At 44.8% G+C, this 16,341-nt stretch overlaps 1 protein-coding gene across 3 annotated transcripts; it reads right to left on the reverse strand.

Annotated features, from left to right (window-relative positions):
* Window positions 1-5,678: 5,678 nt before the first annotated feature.
* ubl3b (ubiquitin-like 3b) lies at window positions 5,679-12,876 on the reverse strand. 3 transcript variants are annotated; one of them, XM_061236449.1, is made up of 6 exons: window positions 12,720-12,876; window positions 11,638-11,776; window positions 7,986-8,094; window positions 7,734-7,820; window positions 7,464-7,541; window positions 5,679-7,157 (listed from the first exon to the last, which is right to left on the reverse strand). In XM_061236449.1, the coding sequence occupies exons 2-6, from the start codon at window positions 11,662-11,664 to the stop codon at window positions 7,105-7,107; spliced, it is 354 nt and encodes a 117-aa protein (XP_061092433.1). In that variant the 5' UTR covers window positions 11,665-11,776; window positions 12,720-12,876; the 3' UTR covers window positions 5,679-7,104. The 3 variants fall into 3 exon arrangements, with proteins under 3 accessions (XP_061092433.1, XP_061092434.1, XP_061092435.1); XM_061236450.1 differs by having other exon boundaries at window positions 11,638-11,727; window positions 12,720-12,874; XM_061236451.1 differs by having other exon boundaries at window positions 11,638-11,673; window positions 12,720-12,858.
* Window positions 12,877-16,341: the final 3,465 nt, after the last annotated feature.

Consider the following 16,341-nt stretch of genomic DNA (forward strand, 5'->3'; position numbering starts at 1 on the left):
GGTAGAGGTACCTGGCTGAGGCTGTTTTGATTACTGTGGTAGAGGTACCTGGCTGAGGCTGTTTTGCAGACAGGCCAGATTGGGGCACTTTACAGCGTAGGATTGGGGCAATTTGCAAAACTAGTCAAACAAAATCACACCGAAGAATCATGTTGGAAAAGAACAAAAACATGCCATCAAATGAACCAGTAAATCACTGTATCAAAAGTAAAATAATAACATTTTCACAAAATAAAACACATATTTAAAAAATGTTTTGTCCAAGATTGAGTTTTCCAGGCAGCAAATCAAATGACTGACTGCTTAAGATCACATATGAAAAGGAGGTTCAGCATTATAAGGGACACTGAAAAAATAAAATAAAATTGAAGAATGAAAGCCCTCTCTCTGTTGGCGATACTGGTTTCCTGTCTCCATTGGTTTTTAATTGGAATGTTTTTTCCCCGTGTTTCTTTTCCTTCTAAAGCGACGCCAGGAGTAGAGTTCAAATGGAAACCACCATACTCTCGCATTGTTTTAGACCAAGGATGGAGTGCCAAGCCAAACAATATATCTTTTTTACATCAGGCAAAAATGATACAATAGAAGCTGGGTGCAAAAGCAGACCATTGTCCGTGCGTCATCTGCAAACGATTAGCATGAATATTAGCAGCCAATGCTATGCAGGCACACTGGAGTCTGCTCCAGGGGTCCTTATTGACAAGGTGCCCAGATTCTTGCAACTCATGAGCCTGAAGCTCTGACAACCTCCTCATCAGCCTTTATTAGATAAGGTATACTTTATTAAAATTATTTAAGATAGTTATTGTTATTGAAGAGAGCATCAGTCTCTGGGTTGCAGATCTGGGGGGTTAGGATTGCTCTTTAAGACTGTAAGAGAGGAATCCTGCCCATCAGATTAGCACCCCAGAGGGTGGTGCTCTTTCTTAAATAACTGTTGATATTGAGCAAGAATAACTCAATTAGATTGGAACTATCTTGGATGGGTGTTATAGGTATTAAGATCAGTTCAAAGAGCATTGCTACACAATGATTATTTAAGGTGTAATATGTCTGTCTCCTGATTCCAATTGAAAATAATATGGGATACAAGTAAAAATAAATACACATATTCAGACTATATATGACCTGGGAACATTAATGTGTTAGCCAGAACATGTTTGGAATATACCGGCATTCCAAAGAAGATACTCAAAGATGGAATACTCATATTCAAAATATGATAGGAATATTTCAGAAGGTAAACCCAGAACACAGTACACAGTATTCTGAACACTTGACAGAATGGTATTCACTTCCTGAAACATAATGTTAAAAATCAAGTGGCACAATTTTTTTAAATATAAATCACTAAAGTCGTCACGTGGTGAAATCATACTTAACTTCTAATTTTCTAGTCAGTGGCCCAAACACTTGGTCAATTTATTTCAAATATATTTTAAGCTGAGTCATAAGCATGTCAGCTCTGCAAATTACTTTTTTCCCCCGCAATATTTCCCACCACCTAATCATCGTGGAGCACAGCACTTGATTTGCATAATCAAAGCCGACTGAAAATCCATTCTGCAGACACGGATTAAATCATACATCACTTAGGCCTGCAGATAGAATGGCAATAGAGAGAACCAAAAGACATGGAGACAGGACAGAAGAACAATGGCGACACAAATAAGAAACAAAAAAAAGAATTCTTATTCATCACACTGATCTTCAGCGCCGATGCCAAGTAAGGATGCGGAAGCATTGACTCCCAGCATGCTTTGCAGCTCCTGTCCACTCCTGCACACCCCTGTCCTTATGAAGGTCTTGCTCTTTTCATTTCAATAATTTGTCATTTGCCATTTAGCTTTATCCAAAGCGACAGTTGATTAGACTAAGCAGGGGACAATCCCCCCTGGAGTAATGCGGGGTTAAGGGCCTTGCTCAACAGTTGCACTGATCTTATCACTGAATCCCCAACATCTTACTCCTTTGGGCACACTTGTTTCTTTCACAGTAGGAGAGTAGCTGGTAAAATACACAGGTGTGTCGGAACAGTGGTGACCGACCGGGCCACTGCCCCGCCCACACGGTTACACCTCGCCGGGCCCTCTCACACTGCAGACTCAACAGACACCTGCCTCCTGTGTGGCTTCTGTCCTCTCTGCCTCTTAAGTACGGAAGGTTCCGGTGTGCAACTCTGCGGTACAGAACGTCCTCTCCTCCTCCCCCCCCCTCCTCCCAGAACGCAATGTTCAATACTAAGAATGTGACTTGATATTGTATCTGTAGGATCAATAGCTCAAGGCCTCAATGCCTGACTCCTGGCAGCAGTCTCATTGGACCCCTCTACACACCTCCCTGCTTTACTTCCACGGAGACAAGGAAGCGCTGGATGGGTTATTTCATCCAGCGAGAGGCAAGTGGGAAGTGGTTCACTAAACAGAAAAGGTTAATCTGATTAAATGGACTACTGGGACAAACAAGAGTGACAGACACAGAGTGAGTGAGTGGAGTGGAGTGGAGTGGAGTGGAGTGAGTGAGTGAGATGCAAAGACAAACTGTTTTATACTCCCTCTCGGACCCCCAGTTAGGGGAGCTTCAGGAGACAGATTTAGTGACAGAGACCCACCTTTGCAGCAGCATTCTGTCTTATTTCTGTGTGTGTGTGTGTGTGTGTGTGTGTGTGTGTGTGTGAGAGAGTGTACTCACAGCTGGATTTAATAATATCACTAGGACTGACAGGGTAAGATCGCCCTCTCCTCTGCCAGGAGGGAGGGTAGATAGGGGGCGGGGGTGGGTAACGGGTGTCTGGAAAAAGAGAAGAAAAAGCAACAAAAAAAAAAAAAAGAAGCTATTCACATCCTCCCGCCTGCACGCCTTACACATCTCTTGCTATAATAGGGTTTATAAACCAGTTTTAAAACATTTCCAGGGCCTTCTAGAAACAGGTAGAAACACAGGGCTTGGAGGGGGCTTGCCCTGCTCACAGAAACAGCTGGTAGGTGGTTGACCAGTTCAGACCAGCTCCCAGCTTGACATGGTTCCACAAGCTAGGTTTTGAATCAGACAAGCTACCAGCACTAGCTGGTCGACCAGCTCATATCCAGCAAGACCAGCATATGACCAGCTTATGACCAGCTTGGCCAGTTCATTTCTCAGGCTGAATTTTACAGCAGGGGGGCCAGCAGAAGTGAGAGAAACACAGCCCTGGAACAGTCATGCTGAACAGAGAAACACAGAGTCCTGTAGGACAGAGAGAAACACAGAGTCCTGTAGGACAGAGAGAAACACAGAGTCCTGTAGGACAGAGAGAAACACAGAGTCCTGTAGGACAGAGAGAAACACAGAGTCCTGTAGGACAGAGAGAAACACAGAGTCCTGTAGGACAGAGAGAAACAGAGTCCTGTAGGACAGAGAGAAACACAGAGTCCTGTAGGACAGAGAGAAACACAAGAGTCCTGTAGGACAGAGAGAAACACAGAGTCCTGTAGGACAGAGAGAAACACAGAGTCCTGTAGGACAGAGAGAAACACAGAGTCCTGTAGGACAGAGAGAACACCGTCATACCAGCACAAGCAGGGGAAAAAGCACAGAGAGGTGAGTGAGGGGAGGGGGGGGGGGGGCACAGGTGCAGCAGCATCTGGACACAGGACAGCTGAGCAGAAGCAATCACTCCTGCAGAGATGGGGCAGAAACCTACACTGCAAATCAACAGCTCAGAGTGCTGGACATCAGCCGAGAGAGTCCCAGAGACGCGCATATACACAGAGGCGCTTCCCCGGTGGACCTTCATCCCACAACACACCACTACAATCTATTAAAAAACACCCTGCTGTTTACCCCACTAGATCACTAAAAGGCAATCACATATTGACAATGTGAATGCCAGCAAGATTTCAATCATTTCCCCACACCTGGGCCCGGAGAGAATTCTGTTAGTATCACACTGCCAAATCCCTAACTCACACAAATGGGGGCTCATCTCCATGACAAACTGCCCCTCTGAGAACGGTCTGACGCCAGCCTTGTCAAACTTCAAGCAGAGGGATTTATTTTATTTATTTTTTTATTTTTTTTAAAAGGCAGAGAAACGACTTCCAGGCACACAGAAGTGCAAACCGTTGAAGTTGGATTTTAAATAGAAAAAGGTTTGTTTTTCAACATAAATCAGGTGTCTTCTTGTCAGCTCTCTTGAAGATTCTCCGGCCAATGTCAACTGGAAAGCTGGCATCACACACGGCTCCGCGTCATAGGCACTTATTTTTCCGAGACCAAGTGAAAAAAAAAAAAAAAAAGAAAGAAAATTGAAAAGAGGGAGCTGAACCAAATGGATCCCCCTCCTCCCCCCTGGGCAAAAAAGAAAGAGTCCTTTTTGAAGAAGGGAAAGTAAACAGAGATGGGCTAATAAACACATAGGAACTGAAAAGTACCCAATAAATGTCTGAAAATACATCTGTGGAACCAGCCTCATTAAGAAAACACTCAGCAACTCTGTAGGTCTCATTGTTCAAAGAGAATTGTAAAGCGTTTAAATGGTACAAATTAAACCTTATTCTAACCTTCAGTTTACAAATAAATAAAAAACAAAGCCTGAAGCTTTATTTTTTTCAAAAAAAAAAAAAAAAAAATTTTTAAAAAGGAAAAAAAAAATTTGACTGGCCAGGGACTGCAACGAAAAACTGATTTAAAGCGGTCATACCTGAAGACATTTCAGTGCACAAAAATGCAACACTGCCATCTAGAGGTTGTTGACAACATTGCCACTTTATGAAACGCAGCCATAATTTACATTAGCATTTTAGACCACCTCCCATTTTTAGGGAAAGGTGCCACGAAAAAGCCAGAAATCACTGAAAGATCCATGTTATTACACTTTGGTGTAAAATATCTTCGGTTATCAGACCTACACTCTCCTACCACCCACACAAATGGAGAGGTAACTTTCTGCACAGAACGGTTTAAACAGAAATAGGCATTCCTACCAAATGAGAGCCTTAAAAACAGCAAGAGGTCATCACACATTTTGAAACAGATTTATTCATTTATAATACAAGCTTATAAGCACACAATTCATTTAATTATTTTTTTTAAACAAATAATTTTCAGCACAAGTTCATAGCATTGACACTGCTGTACACAGCAACACGCCCAGGGATGGCCACTTTAAAAAGGCAGAATATAGTAGGACTTCATTACCCAGAAACCTCAAGGTCACCACTACCTACTCCTCCCCACCCTTTCTCCACCCCCAGTCCCACACTGCCCCACCCCACACACTCAACCTCACATACACACACATGCACACTTAACCCAGCAACCAATTTTATCCACTTTAACAGTAAATTAGTTATTCCGTACATTAGAAATTAGGAATTAAGTACAAATAAAAAGAAAAGGAAAAAAATACATAAGCATAAAACTTGTGATTCATTATTAATAATATTAATTCCTTAATCAAGAGCAAACCAGACAGAACAGCATCCAAACATATAAAGAGGTAAAATGCAAACCTTCCCTTGCCTCTTCAGAGGGAGGCTATTAAGACAACCTTGGCCAGCTCCCCCTCTCCCCCCTGGCATCTTTTTCAATCATGTCTCTTCCTCTTTCTCCAGATTCCAGCAGGAAGCAATGGTACAAGGTCACTCACTCACAGAAGACACACCCCCCCCCCCCCCCCCACCGCCACATCACACCCCCCTCCCTCGCCCTCCCCGTCACACAGTCCCTGTGATTGGCTCCCAGCGAGGTGTGGGTCATCTTCCCTTCTCCCTCATAGTAACACGCGTTTTTCAGAACGTCTGGCTCAAACAGCAGTGTGCACTGAGCACAGGGCCGTTCTCACTGGAGCGGAAACGCTCAGGCCATTCTCCCATGCCATTTAAAATAAGAACAGCACACCGACACAAAGACAGGGTCTGCGAGGAAACGGCCAGCTGGGGGGGAGCTGTGCGGGAAGGTGATGACACAGGTGGGCCCTGCTGGCCCAGGTAATGCCCAAATGCATACAGCTCAGCCCAGGTAATGCCTAAAGGGGGCACAGGTAATGTCCAGGTGCGCCCAGCTAATGCGCAGGTGGGCACAGATAACATCCAGGTAGGCCCAGGTAATGCGCAGGTGGGTACAGGTAATTTCCAAGTGCATTCATGTGAGCCTCATTAATGCCCAGGTGGGATCAGGTAATGCCCAAGTGCATCCCAGCACAGAGAAACCACACACAGGTGCCGACAAGGCCATCCCAAGACTTTCCATCACTGAGAAACAATGAGGAGGTAGCCCTTAGAGCTGAGAGCTATGGCAAGTTTGCTGTTGTGCAAGATGGGATGGTTCTCAGGCCGCGTCAGTCCAACGCAGAGGGAACACTGGACATAAGGGAGAGTCTTGAGCGAGAAAGTGAAGAGTCCAAGAAGGCCCATAAAGGACCGGGGCCTGACACTCCAGCAAAAACACCATTCACAACAGCATCAGCGCTCAAGAAGGGAAGGGGTGTGGAGGTTGAGCGTTTGTCAGTCTGGGCATGACAGAGCTAGCCGTCATCTCTGCACCGAGTCCAAGAGCAAAGGAAGCAGAGATTCTCAGCGCTGAGTCAGATCCTGGTCCCCCGTGCCCCGTGCAGACACATGTTCTTCTTAAAGGACTCCAGGAGTTCATAACCCACAGCAAACGATTCAATTTAGCGCTTCACAAGGTCACTAAGCTCAACGCCTCCCAACACTCGGCCAAATGGCGGCCCGGGTGTTTTTTGGCAACAGAGATGGGTTTTCAATAATTGGCACACAAGTCAGAAGGCTGAGGCTCAGCCCGGAGAGAGCAGCCAGCAGCCCAAAGTGCTCCGTTCCGTTCCTCCTGTACCCACTCCAAGTGCAATGCAGGTTTGACAAGCAAAATAATCATAAAAAAAAAAAAAAGGGTTTCAGCTGACCCCCCACCCATGAGCATGTCCTCAAAAGTGAAAGGTCATCAATGATAGCCTGGGGTTGTTTTTTTTGGGGGGAGGGGGGTTGATGAGATGAGTCAGGCTTCAAGCTTGCATCTTCAGGCTCAGAGGATGATGAGACCATGTTGGGTGGGGAGGGGGGTGAATTTGTAGGTGTGGGTTGAGGAGCAGGATAAGGGGGTTGTGCTTTACAACAGCAGGCAGCAGCTGCTCTCTGTGGTCTTCTCCCGGTTCCTCTGACCTGGACGGAGGAGATGAACAGACATAAGTACTAGAGAAGCAAAAGGACAGACCTAAGTACTGGAATCACGGTCTTCCCATTCAGCTCCCTCCTTTCCTCCACCCTGTCTGCAGGCAAATAGCATAATGACAGGGGGAGTGGAGAATGGACATGGGTGGGGTACAGAAACACTGAGGTACAGAAAGGAGGAGCTCAGGGGGAGGTGAGACAGGAAACCAGAAGGGGAGGGGCTGATGGAAGCAGGAAGGAGTGCAGGTTGAGAGAAGTGGACAGAGGGACAGTAGATGATCTGGAGAGGTCTCTCACCATGGGAGTTGGGCTCTGGCAGCGTCTCTCTCGCTACCAGATGCATGACTGTCGTTCTGCCTGGGGGGAGTTTGAGAGCTGTGGACGGACAGGGCAAGAAACATTGTGTGTTAGAGTAGGGAAACCTTAGTCAAATTTAACCTGTCAAGTCACAGTGAAGGACAAATGTTGATTGAAGCCAGGCCATACACACGATAGGATTATGTACAGCCAGTCCTAACACCACATGCGCAGTGTTTGAGGAGAGGAGTCAGAAGCAGAGACGCTCACCGCCCAGGGTCACGTTGCCATGGAGGAATCTGCCCTGAAAGATCAGCCGAAGGATGTTCGGGCTGCTCACCTGTTCCTCCTCCCAACCTGCAGAAGGCAGCAGAGCCAAGAATGCCCCGCAACACAAGCGCATCAGCACAGAGATAACCTGACAGTAGTGAGATCAGGACAAAGCTAGACTTCAGTCGCTGCATTATCGCAAGTGATGACGCGACAGAAACCAAGGGCTATTATAGAGCAAAATGAACTCACCCGTGGGCCAGTTGTCGAAGACGTACTTGGCGATGTCAGTGGCCGAGTCGTTGGGAGAGAAGGTGAAGTCTTTGGTCTTCCCACTCACAAGAATCAGCCGCAGGTTCACCTGGGGGAGGAGGGGGGGGTGAGTGAGCACAAATCTACCCACACTGCGCACTGACGAGGGGGGAAAGGGGGGGCATGGTTCACCCTGGGAAGCTTTCCTCAATTTAGAAAACACACATTAGGAATCTGACAGGACCTGAAATGCAAATCTTTCTTTCGTTTAGCGCAAACACTCACCATAACCAAAACTGTCACCTTCAACACATTCAGCTGAAGATGATTTTTTTTCCTCAAGTGTTAAGATCCCAGATGGTGAGTAGGCAGCTCCATCCAGGGGTTTCAGTCAACTGCGCCCCACCGCTAGGCTCTCCGTCCTCCCTCTGCCTGCCTGCCTCCCTCCACCCACCCCCTCCCTCCCTCTCCCGCCCTCCATCTCAGCCAAGCGTGGTGCTCCTCATTGCAGCGATTCCGGAGGGTTCTCTCCAGGCTGTTGGCTTAATGCGATAGACCCAAGGGGTCCCAGACAGCCCAGGGCAGCGTTATTAAATTGACACGGCCTGTGCTTCTCCCGGGGGGGGGGGGGGCTTGGGTGGGGTGGTGGGTCTTTTACACCAGACCCTGCAATATAGCAAGCATAGAAACCCCAGACTTATACAGTGCAGTCTAAGTCTTTGGACAGTGGAACAATTTCTGTTCCTTTGGCTCTGACCTCAATGGATTCAATGAAACCATGAATGAGGAGGTTAAAATGTGGACGGTCACCATTAATATGAAGGTATTTACATCGATATTGGATGATCCGTGTAGGAACTACATCCCTTTTGATATATAGTGCCTCCATTTTAAGGGACCAAAAGTAATTGGACAGTTAGCTTCTCAGCTGTTTCTGATTAGTTGGGTGAATTCAATCACTTCTTAATCGCTTCCTTAGTGCCGGTATAAGATAGCATCTGAGTTCTATTATTGGCATTTATCAACATGAGGGCCAGACTTGCACCAATAACAGTCAAGGAAGCAATTATGAGGCTGAGAAATAAGGGGAAAAAATAGGCAGGGACATTGGTAAGCCTATTGTTTGACTCAAGTCAACTGTTTGGAACATCATTAAGACAAAAGGGAGCATTTTGATCTCATTGCTTCACGTCAAATCCAATGTGCTGGAGTAGAATGTTTCTAGAATTTGGCAGCCATCTTACAAAACAGATTTTGAACTGGGATTGGCATTTTTGATTGACCGTTTAATGCCATAAAAGCCTTTTCTTTCTCTCTCAGTTCATTCACAGCCAAGCAAAGAAGTCCTGTGACACTCATTTCCAGAATATATAATATATTTTTGACCTTCTTTAGGTTAGCTGTCAGGGCCCAGGTCTGACAGAATGCATCAAACAGAGCCAACCTCTGGTGTAATCCCCTTTTGTTGGTGACAGCAGAACAAGGTCATCCGTACAGAGTAGATATTTTCTGTGTGGTGTTGAGGATGTAATTTCTGTGTCAGGGGTTGCAGACAGCTCCAATCAGTCAGCCAATTAACGAATGCAAATTTTAATAGTGTGGGACTCACACTGCAGGAGTGCACATTGATTTATCTGTCATAAGAGTTCACCCCTTTGTCGGGTTCCCTCCCTTTCCCAGTCCCTCTCCTTCTCTCAGTCTTTCCCTCTTCTAATCTTACAGGTTGCTATGGCGACCAAGCTGAACCCAAACCAGCATCCTGGCTGAATTCAGACGATCCACAAACCCTGTGTTGTGGCACAATACATCCATCCACACACCCGCCCCCATCGATTTTGTCTTGAAAGACCCACAGCCAAAAGCAGTACTGTTCTTTTAAATGCCAGAGATGCCAATTTTGCCCAAAAGCATTTAGCTAGCTCCATCACACAGTAAGCATTCACCATCCTGGACACTGAATTTCAGAGGGAACTGTCCTAGATAACACTACCTAAAACGGCCAGAGAAATTGACTGCCTCTCTTCATCTCTCCCTCCCCGTCCAACCCCTCCCGTCAAAGTCACTCAAGATTTTTCCAAAAAAGAACCCTCTTATTCACCATTTTTGTTTTGTTTTGTTTCCCCACCCCTCAGCAGCTTTAAATGCACTTTTCTTTTCTGGGGTTTTCAAAGACCGGCTCCTTCAGCATTACATCACCGCGCTCCGACGGCAGCACTTGGCCCGGCTTAAATGCCCTCCTTGAGGAGCAGGAAGGGGAAAATGGGGGAGGGCGGGGAGGAGGCACAGTTAGTCTTGGCGGCTCATCTAAACCTCAGCACTGCCCATGACTCCCAGCCACAGAGCACAAAATAAGTGTACATGCAGTTGTTTGTGTGTTAAACATTAATTCTATATTGGGACATGTGCAAGGCTACATGTAAATAAGGGGTGAGAGACAGAAAATGCTGAACTCAGAAGTAACTAGACACTAATCTGAAGTAGTTGCCTTCAAGAGGCTAGGCCTCTACACATCGCAATGGTTCCACGGTCTCAGCAACCTAAAGACCTCATAAACCACTGCTAAATTAACACCAATGCATTAAGGGACAGTTCTGTCATGTGCAGCCATAATGCTTTCCCCAAATAATCTGGGGAGATTAAAACAGGACATCCAAACTATGGAACAGCCCCTGGGAAAGGAGATTGGCATGTGACAGCAAAGCAATGCTTTGATTTATTTTAAAACCACTGTTCCTGGTCCAAGAGGAGAACAGAGACTAAACAAACATGCACAGGACATGCATGTTTACCAATACAGCTCTCTGCTTACAAAGTACAGGAAGCCCCCTGCTGGATTGACGGATGTAGTGCAGTAAACACACAGATGGGCACCCCCCTTCCTCCTCAATCTGCCATCTACCACTCAAAGCCTGGGCAATATCCTCCTCCTTTTTTCCCCACTTAAACGCTCAACTCGTTTTATGTATCTTTTGGGATTTACTCCTACAAATGTGATTGCATTCCCTTGAACGGAAGAGGAAGTTCATTTGAACATCATTATTTATGCATTATACCAGGACGCCACCACTATACGCACACTTACTGCACGAATGAAAACATAAAAATACCAGCTATACATAAAAGGATCACAACCCAGATCATCACGTACTAAAAACCTCAAATAACATACTGCCGCTTCCCATGTTGTTCCCTATATGACAGTTTAATAATACATGATGCCTCCGCGCAATCTCAGCAGGTCACCCGGAGGCATTGTCCCAAATACACAGGGTAATCTTCGTTATTTTAACTGACTGGATGTTTCCCTTGGGTCAGGGTGGGGGTTTATGGAACGGATTTAGAGAACAGGAGAACAGATGTAGTACAGCAATGTCTGCAAAATCTGGACAAATAAGAAGCAAGCTTTGACGTCTGGACACAGTAAAAACGGGAATTTAGGCGTATAGCATTAGACATGGTGTAAACCCAGCACCTCAGCCCCACCTCTCACTGTTGAATTTCTTATGATTAACAACTTAGGGAAAACAAGGATCCCACATATTTATGCCCGGCAGAATACCAGATTTGAGCAGACACACCTGCATTCTGAAAGCCGGCGGAAAAAAAAAATCCTCGGCTGTAAACGGGATCGGGCGCACAGCTGTGGACTCACCGTGTCTGGGTCCCTCTGAGTCGTCATGACTGTAGTCTGCGATGGCAAGTAGGGCGGAAGCGGTGAAGCGTGGAGGGGAGGGGGTATACCCTTGGCACAAAGAGCCTGCTATTCGTTTCACGACTCTTCACACTTAACTCTGCATAGCACCAAACAATCTAGCAAGTTACAAACTATCAAGATACTTATTGCATATCAATTAAGTTACTCGGGTTTGCGGTTGTTATCCAAAATAAAGTGACAGATTTACAAGTAGCTAGCAAATGAGTCTCCGCTAATATTAGTACAACCTTACAATCGGACAAGGTAGCAACTAGCTAGAGCTACACATGTCAAACGCAATCGATTACACTTAATTACAGGTATCACAGGTACAAGCAATTCGTCAAAATGCAGCAATTAAATTAGGACGTAACGTTATGTTAATGCAGCCTGCATCAAATGCAACCAATTACCGAACTTGCTGGTTAGTGAGGCAAACAAATATTCTGTCGTGAACACTTGGCTAACACTCTGTTAATATTATGATCATCGTTGTCATTGTATGATTTAAAACGTTGAGATGGCAACGTTACCAATGAAACTTGCAACTCAAACCGCTGTGTGGCTAGCCAACTAAGAAAGCCATTTGTATGGCAGCTAGTCTAGTGCAGTATTTTATTTAGAAGTCAACGACACATTTCACATCATTAGGACTACAATCCCGTAAATGTTACATATTAGTATAACTGTTATAGCTTGATGTTTAGTCAATATCAGCAGCTAGCTAGCAGTAACGTTAGCCAACAGTCGCTACTGCCTGCTACTCAGCTAGCTGGCTCGCGATCCTCCAATTAGCTGGCAAACAAGTAACAATTCATTAAGTGGAGAACATCACGTTTGAAAATGTGAACCCTTTAAATAACATCAGCGAAGTACCTAGCCAGATCCTGTCTCAGTTTACACGGTTTGTGCGCTGCGACAGAATATGGAACTGTGCTGGCAATAAACATGGAAAGCAAGATTTTCTATTCTCTGTAGCGAACTAGAAAGAACACTCGTTTTAGACAGGCTATAAAACTGGATACGATTTGGAAGCATACCAAAGACGATATGATGTCCGTATCAGTTAAATGTTTCAGAAAGATGAATCCACCATTTGGGACGACTTTCTCCACCTGAAGACCACCAACGTTAGCGAGCTAGCTAGCAGCAAGGTCCAAATTAATGGCAGAGTATTTAAAGACGACGGAAATCAGCTGGCCGCCAACACAGGAAACGCAATAGACCAAATGCACACTGGTAGTTGTAGTTTTATGAATATGAGTCGAAGCATATTCATTGTGTAATTAACTTCCCACAGTCGTAGCGAGAGGTCATTTGACTTTATTCGTCGAAAGGTTTTTATTATGGTATGTTTATTTTTAAATACTGAAATGAACACTAGGCCATAAACATTTACTGATTTACACTCATTTTGACATTCTGTTCAATATTTGTTCCTTTCAGACTAGACCAAATTCTGGGTTGGCAGTAAATTGTTCACATCAATGTCTAATGTACATACAACTTGGGGCGTTGAATGTTTCTTGAGGGCAAAGGGACTTTTGGCCCTGAAGACATATCATAAAAATAATTAAAGGATTAATTTTTATTGTGCAGTCAACTCCAGATCCAAATTATGGGGGTGGACATTGTTGTGACATACCCTTTAATTCTCCCAATTCCCTGCTTTCTTCAGTCTTCTTCAGTCTTCTTGTTTGTTTTGTATGATATTTTGATTGAGAGCCCATCACAACATGTATTGGGCAAGAGGCAGGAAGACACCGTGGACAGACCGCCAATCCATCGCAGGGTGCACACAACATTCACTCACACACTCGGGCAAATATACAGTCCCCAACTGGCCCAACCTGCATGTCTTTGGACTGTGGGAGGAAACCAGAGTGCCTGGAGGAAACCCGTGCAGACACTGTCATAGCATGCATTACATTACATTACATTATTGGCATTAGGCAGACGCTCTTATCCAGAGCGACGTACAATAAAGTGCATACCCATAACCAGGGATAAGTGCGCTGAAAGACCCTAGAGGGAAGTACAATTTCAATTGCTACCCGTACAACAAAGATAAGGACCAGGGCCTATTTATTTATTTATTTATTTATTTATTTATTTATTTATTTATTTATTTATTTATTTATTTATTTATTTATTTATTTATTTATTTATTTAAACAACAAATAAACAAACAACAAAACAAAAGTGACCAAACTTAACTATCCAAATACTGCTTACCTAGCCAACTAAAAAATACCAAAACACAACGTAAATCACAAAGACAACAATCAAGGTTCACAGGGAGGTAGGGAGGGATGGGGAGAGGTGCTGCTTGAAGAGGTGCGTTTTCAGTTTGTGCTTGAAGGTGGGGAGAGCATGCAAACTCTGCACATGCAAACTACCCGCTGCAGCAAAGTGAAAATATACAGTGCATCCGGAAAGTATTCACAGCGCTTCACTTTTTCCACATTTTGTTATGTTACAGCCTTATTCCAAAATTGATAAAATTCATTTTTTTCCTCCAAATTCTACTCACAATACCCCATAATGACAACGTGAAAAAAGATTTTTGGAGATTTTTGCAAATTTATTAAAAATCAAAAACTAAGAAATCACATGTACATAAGCATCCTGTTTCCATTGATCAACCTTGAGACATTTCTACAGCTTAATTGGAGTCCACCTGTGGTAAATTCAGTTGATTGGACATGATGTCGGAGCACAAACCAAGCATGAGGTCAAAGGAATTGTCTGTAGACCTCCGAGACAGGATTGTCTCGAGGCACAAATCTGGGGAAGGGTACAGAAAAATTTCTGCTGCTTTGAAGGTCCCAATGAGCACAGTAGCCTCCATCATCCGTAAATGGAAGAAGTTCGGAACCACCAGGATTCCCGCTGGCCGCCCGTCTAAACTGAGCAATCGGGGGAGAAGGGCCTTAGTCAGGGAGGTGACCAAGAACCCGATGGTCACTCTGTCAGAGCTCCAGCGTTCCTCTGTGGAGAGAGGAGAACCTTCCAGAAGGACAACCATCTCTGCAGCAATCCACCAATCAGGCCTGTATGGTAGAGTGGCCAGATGGAAGCCACTCCTTAGTAAAAGGCACATGGCAGCCCGCCTGGAGTTTGCCAAAAGGCACCTGAAGGACTCTCAGACCATGCGAAACAAAATTCTCTGGTCTGATGAGACAAAGATTGAACTGGTGTGAATGCCAGGCGGCATGTTTGGAGGAAACCAGGCACCGCTCACCACCTGGCCAATACCATCCCTACAGTGAAGCATGGTGGTGGCAGCATCATGCTGTGGGGATGTTTTTCAGCGGCAGGAACTGGGAGACTAGTCAGGATTGAGGGAAAGATGAATGCAGCAATGTACAGAGACATCCTGGATGAAAACTTGTGCCAGAGCGCTCTTGACCTCAGACTGGGGCGACGGTTCATCTTTCAGCAGGACAACGACCCTAAGTACACAGCTAAGATATCAAAGGAGTGGCTTCAGGACAACTCTGTGAATGTCCTTGAGTGGCCCAGCCAGAGCCCAGACTTGAATCCGATTGAACATCTCTGGAGAGATCTGAAAATGGCTGTGCACCGATGCTCCCCATCCAACCTGATGGAGCTTGAGAGGTGCTGCAAAGAGGAATGGGCAAAACTGCCCAAAGATAGGTGTGCCAAGCTTGTGGCATCATATTCAGACTTGAGGCTGTAATTGCTGCCAAAGGTGCGTCAACAAAGTGTTGAGCAAAGGCTGTGAATACTTATGTACATGTGATTTCTTAGTTTTTTATTTTTTCTAAATTTGCAAAATTTTCAAAAACTTCTTTCATGTTGTCATTATGGGGTGTTGTGTGTAGAATTTTGAGGAAAAAAATGAATTTATTCCATTTTGGAATAAGGCTGTAACATGAGAAAAATGTGGGAAAAGTGAACTGCTGTGAATACTTTCCGGATGCACTGTATCACAGTATATCTAGTCAAACGATTCACCTAGAGAGGAGTTCAAGCATTCACATTTTGCCATTTAAAGTAATCTCCAAAATGACATTTAAACTCTACCCCACAGGCTGTGGGATGCAAGTGATTCATGGCCATAAAGAAAATGGGAAATCAATCTTCTTTTCAGTGCGGCTGAAGGAAGTGAACTGCACAGTCTGACACCTGGTGAGAGTGTGCTGTGGGTGTCATGTAATCAATCACACTGTAGGCTGATTGCATTCACAAAAGCCAGCTTTCTGAAACACATCCACATTTCCTTTCTCACTGTGTGCAAGATGCATCCACACAAACTAATCCCAGCCCCCGTACACGTAGCTTACACAGAAACAATGAGGAGTGGCCAGAAGTCTGATGTTTTGAACATCTTTCATTGCACAGCAACACTGTATGCGTATACTGTAACTGCAATGGGGCAAGCATAGGCAGTTCTGTTAATAGTATAGGTCGTGTTAGTTAATTCTAAACATTTTCAGGTAATGCCATTGTATTTTGAAGCATCTGTCGTATAGTGATGCGGTACATGCAATTGGTGCCCCTTGTTAGCATTGTCATTGCTCCACACACAATTCTTAATGGAAAAAAAACCCTTTTTGTTTCAGGCTTTCTTTGGCTCCGGGTCATATCCTATTAATGCTGTACCACTGATTCATGGCTGCGAGCTGCCCACAGAGA

Source organism: Conger conger, chromosome 3, assembly GCF_963514075.1.
Source record: "Conger conger chromosome 3, fConCon1.1, whole genome shotgun sequence".
Lineage (NCBI taxonomy): Eukaryota > Metazoa > Chordata > Actinopteri > Anguilliformes > Congridae > Conger > Conger conger.

What these genes read in the sequence shown, in the direction of transcription:
- ubl3b (XM_061236449.1), bottom strand. Translation starts at nt 11,664, where the DNA reads ATGACGACTCAGAGGGACCCAGACACG. An exon ending in CTTCGACAACTGGCCCACGG is followed by an intron (nt 7,821 to 7,985) that starts GTGAGTTCATTT and finishes TGCCTTCTGCAG; the next exon opens with GTTGGGAGGAGGAACAGGTG. An exon ending in GCCAGAGCCCAACTCCCATG is followed by an intron (nt 7,158 to 7,463) that starts GTGAGAGACCTC and finishes TCCTCCGTCCAG; the next exon opens with GTCAGAGGAACCGGGAGAAG.